Source organism: Psammomys obesus, unplaced genomic scaffold (genome assembly GCF_907164565.1).
Source record: "Psammomys obesus unplaced genomic scaffold, mPsaObe1.curated_primary_1811, whole genome shotgun sequence".
Taxonomy (NCBI): domain Eukaryota; kingdom Metazoa; phylum Chordata; class Mammalia; order Rodentia; family Muridae; genus Psammomys; species Psammomys obesus.
In genome coordinates, this window is record NW_026596079.1 from 18,800,897 (window position 1) to 18,808,289 (window position 7,393).

Consider the following 7,393-nt stretch of genomic DNA (forward strand, 5'->3'; position numbering starts at 1 on the left):
CTTCCTTCCTTCCTTCCTTCCTTCCTTCCTTCCTTCCTTCCTTCCTTTCTTTCTTCCTTTCTTCCTTCCTTCTATCCTTCCCTCCCTCCCTCCTTCCTTCCTCCCTTCTCCCCTCCCTCCCACTCTCCATCTCCCCTTCCTCCTTCCATCCTTCTTTCTTTCCTTCCTTCTTCTTTTTGAGTCAGAGACTCACTGTAGCTTATGCTGCCATCAGACTCCATATCTGCCTCGGCCCCTTGAGTTCTAGCCCTTCCTTTTAGAAAAGAGGAGGCTAGCTGTAGAGGGAGGCAGCACACTCAGAGCAGAATCTGTAGGAACTGTGACAGTTCTAGCGAGGCAGTGGGACTCTAGCAGCTCAGTGCCTAGCTGTGTTGGAGCATGTACTCCCTGCTGGCCTGTGGCAGGGCCTCTCACACTGAGACTCTCTTGTTTTTCAGGCTGTTGCTTCGGCTCACCCAGTCTCAGCAAACATCATTTGCCTTGGAGAAGAACTTGAGAACCCAGCAGGAGATTGCAGGGAAGGTGAAGGAGTTCAGCTTTCGGGAAGACACTTTGCTGTTGATGGAGGAGGTACGTATCCCCTCAGATGTATGCCGAGCAGAGGATTGTGGTGATTTTGTGGTGTTCCCACACTAAACCAACGCCAGATCTCATCTCATCCTGAAGGACTTCTGTCTCCCTCCATGTGTGCCTTTGCATCACTTGTCATCACAGTGGTCCTTCATCATCCCCTGCTGTATACCTGTCATTCTTGTTCTTGGCAGTGTTCATTAGCACCTGCCCGATTGAGCATCCTAAGTAAAATGCCCGTCTTATTTGTTTCCATGTGGAATTAACTGATTAATTAATTTTTTGCTGGAGATCGGACCTAGGACCTTGTACATGCTAGGCAGTCATGGTGCTGCCGAGTCACCCATGGTGCTGAACCTTAAGCCAATGGGTGAGTGTTCGTTTTCTGTTCCAGAGTTTTAAGCACTTCCCTCCTCTCGTACTAACAGCTGGGCAAGACAGGCAAAGCTGGGATTGAAGCTTAGAGAGGTTGCAGCTCCCTGAGGGTAGAAGGCCAGTGGTAGCTTGTGTGGGCCAGATGTGACAGTGTCCTCTCTGCTCTGTTTACCCTGTCACTTTGATGTTTATAGAGAAGTGCAAATGCTACTTTTAAGCCTCTGTCAGCCTTTTCTAAAGTTGGCTTCTTGTAAAGAACACTGCTGAAGGATGGCGTTGGGAGATTATGCGCTTTGCTCTTGTGTTTCCGTCAGCACACACCTGACTTGACAGTGTCAGGTCCCAAAGAAACCCTGGACAAATGGCTGTCTGTGGTTAGCATACCAAAGTGCCTGCTTGGCCTCCAGACTCAGCGGCAGTGCTTTTCCCATGAGAATGACTCTGTGTCTGTATGCACACTGACATGTTCCTTTAAACTCACCACGTGTTTGTTATAATCAGGGTATTAGTTACTTTTCTTATTGCTGTGAGAAGTCACCTGATGACCTGAATTGTCCAGGCTGGTCTTAAGCTGTTGGGCTCAGGGGATCTTCCCACCTCAGCCTCCAGAGTAGTTAGACTATAGATGCATGTCAGCATGCCTTTCCTTTCTTCCTTCCTTCTTTGCATTCTTCCTATTTGAGTCCCAGAAAACACATTAAAAACAATAGGAGGGTGTGGTGGGGCTAGTACTGGGAGGCAGGGACAGGTGCATCCCTGGAGCTTGCCATCTAGCCTGCCCTAATGTGGGTCTAGGTCCCGCGAGGGACTGTCTAAATCGAAGACAGATGCACCCGACAAATGACACTCAAGGTTGATGTCGCTTCTCCACATTTACACATGCATCCACTATGCTCACACACGAACACACACATTTAAATGGAAGCTTTGATTATTTGTTTCTATAGATATAAAATAAACATCCCTCCCCATGGTAGATAGTAGCTATAGGTTCAAATTTAATAAAAGCACTATCATTGAAGTCTAAGTGGAATATGATTTCCTGATTTTTTTTTCAAGACAGGGTTTCTCTGTGTAGCCTTGGCTGTCCTGGACTCTCTCTGTAGACCAGGCTGGCCTCGAACTCAGAGATCCACCTGCCTCTGCCTTCCAGAGTGCCACCACACCCAGCCTTCCTGATTCTTATTGAAAGAGTTATTAAAGCATGTTTTAGAGCATGTCTTAGTTAGGGATACAATTTCTGTGAAGAATCGTGACCAAAGCAACTCCAGGAGGAAAGGATTTATTTGTCTTTCGCTTCCATTTCACTGGTCATCATGGAAGAAAGTCAGGACAGGAACTGAACAGGCAGGAACCTGGAAGAGGAGCTAATGCAGAGGACATGAAGGAGTGATGCCTGCTGGATTGCTTTTTGTGACTGGCTCAGCCTCCTTAACAGCCAGGACAACAGCCCAGGGATGGCACTGCCCACGATGGGCCTGGCCCTCCCTGTCGGTCAGTAATTGAGAAAACATCCGGCAGGCTTGCCTGCAGCCCAGTCTTCCGGAGGCATTTCCGCAACTGACGCCCCTCCTCTCGGATGGCTTCAGCTTGTGTCAAGTTGACATAAAGCTGTCCAGTACAGAGAGATATGAAAGTCACATTGGTACCAATTCAGTCATTATTCTCTAAGTATCACAAAAATTAAAATTAAATTAGGACGTATTTTCCACGTTGCAATTCAATATTTAATCTTCCGTTCATGCACCACCTAAAATCAGATTGTGTGCCAATGTTGGGGACCTGCATTTCTAACCTAGTGTATTTACACCATGGATTGTATTCTTCTCCCTTGATACTTCATCACACAGCTCACGTTCAAGAGCTGCTGCTTCCCCTCCCCTCTTTTAATGCGTGTGGGTAAATGCTTGGATGCAGGAGTGGTGCGCAGGCACATATGCAAAGGCCAGGGAGAGGCAGGTCTCTCACTGGCCTTGAATTGGCTGTGCAGGCCAGGCTTGCTGGCGCAGGGGCTCCCAGCGTCCGCCCGTCTCTACCTCCCATCCTGCCATCACTGGGATTGTAGGGGCTTACCATGCTGCGTTACTTTTTCATTGGTTCCAGTGTTCCAAAAACATGTCCTCAAGCTCATAAGGCAAGTATTTTACTGACTAACATCCCCTTAGCCACCTTTCTCACTCTTCTGCCCTGGCTGGCATCAAATGTGAAACCTCAGCTTTCCAAGTAGCTTCTTTTTAAGATAAGGACTTCTGCTGTTTTAGCCCATATTAAACAAAACAAAACAAAACAAAACAAAACAAAAACTGATTTAAAGACTAGGCATGGTTTCATATTCCTTTAATCCCAGCACTTGGGAGGCAGACACAGGTGGGTCTCTGTGAGTTCAAAGCCAGTCTGGTGTACAAAATGAGTTTGAATCCAGTCAGGATGACATAGAGAGACTCAGTCTCTAAATAAATGAAAACTGATATTCCAAGAAGTCCTCACTTGTGAGACACATCATTATGATACCGCTGAAAGGAAATAGTCATCCTGCTTAGTGTGACACACCAGTTCATGATTTTAGAGACCCTGAAATACAAAAACAAAGCATCTCCGAATGAGGAATTAGTCACGCTCAATCAATGAGTATAACATCTCATTGTCAGTTACCTCAAAAAAAAAAAAAGTGTAATTTGGGGCTAGGAAGGTGGGTTGGTGGATAAGAGCTTGTATGCTATAGGTTCAAGCACGAGGACCCTAGTTCTAATCCTTATCCTCCACATAAAAGCCAGGCGTGGCTGCAGATGCCTGTAACCCCAGCATTGGGGGCATCGAAGGTGGAGCCTGCGAGCTTGCGGTTTAAGGTCTAGTGAGAGGTCTTCACGAGGGAATAAGACAGTGAGTGACAGGTTGCCTTCCTTGGGTTTGGTCTGCAGAAGCAAGGGTACACATGCCTGCACACGTGCACACACAAGCAAACTCCGCACACATGTGCACACACACAAAATGTGTCGTTTGTGAAGAGCTAGTCTTTGCACTTCCAGGCTCCGTGCCCACACTAGATGTCAAGGTTGGAGGAGCCAACCTTGAATTGGTTCTTGTCTCCAATTCCCTATGCAGCGTCCCAGCAGGGTAGTTGTGTAAATTGTCATGCTGGTTGGTATGAAATGTGTTAGTGCTTCAGCTTACTCACTGTCACTACTCATTACCAAAGGACCACTTAGTGAGATTACAGAAAGGCTTTCAGGAACCTAGTTTTGAGTTGTCTCATCGAAGAGAAACGAGGCCAGAGTGACCAGGTTGTCTGTGTTGCTGCAGTTATGATCATGACCAGGAGGGAGCAGTATTGTGCCGTTATGGGGATGGGCTGTGGCCTGGAGAGTCTTGGCTGTGGAGTGCCCAGGTCAGGAGGACATAGCAACTTGTTGCTTGACTCCTTGCTGCCTTTGACTTCTTTGTGGGGGACTTGGAGATAGAGTCACATTCCACGTCATACCCTGACCAAGCACTGCCCCTATGTTTTCAACCCCAGCCTCTCCTGGACCAGGAGGGAGAAGCCCACAGTTGCAGTATCTTTGGCATAGAAAGGTTAACTCTGCTCCCCAGAGTTCGGGGCTGGGAGGTGAAGCATGGGGGGAGGGGGGAGCTGCCGCCTTAGGACTCAGGATGAGAATGGGAGTGCCGCAGTTGGCATCTGTGATAATGGCTTGTGACAGGACTTGTTGGTGTGGTGGCGTGCGCCCCTCCCCCAGGCGTTTTGTGTGGAAGGCTTTGCAGCTGGCCAGTCTTCTTCCATTCTGCATCTGCTGCCTCTTTAACTGGGATGGTTTTTGTTTTTCCTTCCTCTCCTGCTGCAGGCCATGGCAGAAGATATTGTCCCAGAAAAAATAAGAGAGGAGGTCCACCCAGAGGTGAAGTGTGTTGGCCCTGCAGCCCTGGCAGCCTTGGTGGTTGTGTCCTCCAAAGAATTTGAAGATAAGTGGTTCAGAAAGATCAAAGACCATTTCCGCCCCTTGGAAAATCAGTTGCATGTGGAGATACAGATCGTGGGTTAGGAATTCACGTCAGAACGTGGACACTTGCACTGTATTGTCCTTGTTTACTTAGGCAAGAGCTATATAATCACAGAAAACACAAATAAAGATGATTCTTTATTTTGTTTATAAAAACTTTCCTTCCAGGTAATTTCAACTGTTTTCAGTTTTGTTGTTTCTCTGTTTTTGTGTTTTGATGCCCCCAGTTCTGTCCTATCGGTCTCTGCTAACTCACCTGGTAGGATAACAGCTTTAGGTGAGGGTTGTTCGTGACTGATGGTTAACTTTTTTTTTTCTTTTTTCCTTTATTGATTCAATTTACTTCTCGGTCATAGGCTCGTCCTTTTCCCCTCCCAGTCTCTCACCCTCCCTCCTGCATCCCCTCTTCCCTATTCCTCAGACACCCCAGCTCATCTATTCACATGAGGACTGAGTTTGTCTTCCTCCCCTGTGGCCTGGTAGGGGAGCCCCATCAGGGGGAAGTGATCAAAGAACAGGCAGCAGTCTGTCAGAGCTATCTCCTGATCCCCTAACTAGTGGGCAGACATGAAACCCAAGATGCCCATTGGAAGGGTAAGGGCCCCCAGAGCAGGTGCCTTGAATGGCAGGGGCGCAGGCGTGGGCATCTCAGGTCGTGGCTGAGGGGGCACAGGTGCCTCAGGTGGAAGCTACAGGGCTGGGAGGGCCATTGTCTGCCTCAGGTGGCAATCACGGGGACTCTGATGCCTCCTGAGGCAGCTAAACTGCTGCTTACAGGCCTATCAGGCACTACACTCCTGAGACTCAAGACTCGTGTGTGTTCCGCCATCTTGGGTATGGGATCCATATGATTTTATTGTCTATCTGGCCTCCACAGGGGAACCAGTAGAACTGTGGTTTGGAGGTTGGGATGCTGTCCCTGGAATCCAGACGCTGTCCTCGGGGGAGCGGTAAGGATCTGATGTCTGGCTGCTGGAGCAGAGGGTTCCTGGATCTGGAGGCCTGCACTCTCTCAGTGTGGAAAGGGCAGGGGTCTCATAGTTTGTGGCTCTTGGACCCGGAAGATGGCCATGGGGCCCTTGGACCCTATTGTCCCCAACTCCTGGATGTCTCTTCCAGTCTGGGAAGCACCAAAGTCAGTGTTTTGGATCCAGCCACCTGCTAGGGTTTCGAAGTCTCTGATCTTCTGCCCCTTAGATGTGGTATACACTGGTCACCGCCATCTTAAAAACCACTTTCTGAGGTTTCTATCCATCACAGCGAGGGCAAGGCTCAGTCACAGTGGCCAGGAAGCAGAGGGAGCCAGGGAAAGGCCTGGACCAATACAACCCTCAAGGACATGCCCAAAGTGTGATGCTCCCTCCAGCTAGACTACCACCTAAGGTTCTGCTGCCTCCTGCAGTGCCCCCTCAGCCGGGGACCAAGACTTCCGCAGTCTTGGATATTCAACAGTGAGGGTAATTGGGGGTTGGGGAAAGCTCTGACACCAACTATGCACATTCAAGCCCCTGCGAAAGACTTTTATAGGTTTTCCAGTCTTTTGAAAACAGTTTCTCTACTGCAAGAATCTAGAGCTCATCCCTTGGGAACGAGCAGGGATACTGAAATCTAAGGCACACCGCGTGTGTGAAGAACTGCAAAGGGTCAGGTGTTACCCTACTTGCTAACTTCCTTCCTGGGTGTTGGCCGAAGACAGTACACTCCTGAGTCAGAGGCCGGATTTCACCACTCAAGGCCCAGCAAGCAGGATGAGCCTGCGCATATGGGTGTCAGCTGCTTTTGCCTCCAGATCCTAAGGAGGCTGGCTGCACATGTGGGCACACACACATGCTTCCTGTCACACTCTGAATGTGCATGAGCACCTTCTGTAACCGGCATACACCAACTTGCCCCGCAGGAGAGGAGTACTGGGTTTAGGAAATCCAGGTTGTAGAATGGTGACTCATGCCTGCCTCTCATGCCCCTGCTCTTGCTATGTAGACCTCCTGCAGGAGGTCTGGAATAAGCACTTGCTCAAGACACAGGAGCTGGAGGTAGCCTGTATCTCTGTCACATCCTTTGGCCACATGTACCACAGTCTCTAACACTGTCTGATGTACAAAGAGCCATTTTCTTACTCAAGGAATTACCCAGGATAGAATTGCGCTTTTCTAGTGGATGTGATACTCAGCCTGTGTTGCTTTTTATTTAGACTTTCATGGAGAGATGATTCCAGCCCTTGACAAAAGGTCAACGGCAAGATCAGCCTCCAGGATTTCTCTTTCATCCATCTGCTGCTCTTCCCCAGACAGACAAGGGGCTGACCGTGCTGAGTCAGATGACTCTCCGTGCGTTGGTCAGCTTGGTCAGCCAGTACATATATAGAATCTCAAATGGGAAACAAAGCTATTTAATTAAAAGGCATGTTGTTATTAATATTTATTATTGATTTATCTTTGTGTTAAGCAGTGGTT

The 7,393-nt window shown here is 48.6% G+C and overlaps 1 protein-coding gene across 4 annotated transcripts in view; it reads left to right on the forward strand.

Annotated features, from left to right (window-relative positions):
* CUNH8orf76 (chromosome unknown C8orf76 homolog) overlaps positions 1–5,217 on the forward strand; it is a 16,682-nt gene extending 11,465 nt beyond the window's left edge. For all 4 annotated transcript variants that reach the window (XM_055626761.1, XM_055626763.1, XM_055626765.1 and 1 more), the window contains 2 exons: positions 438–570; positions 4,785–5,217. In XM_055626761.1, the coding sequence (XP_055482736.1) occupies positions 438–570; positions 4,785–4,982 (331 nt within the window). In that variant the 3' untranslated portion in view covers positions 4,983–5,217. The remainder of the gene's footprint in view (positions 1–437; positions 571–4,784) is intronic.
* The last annotated feature ends 2,176 nt before the right edge of the window (positions 5,218–7,393 follow it).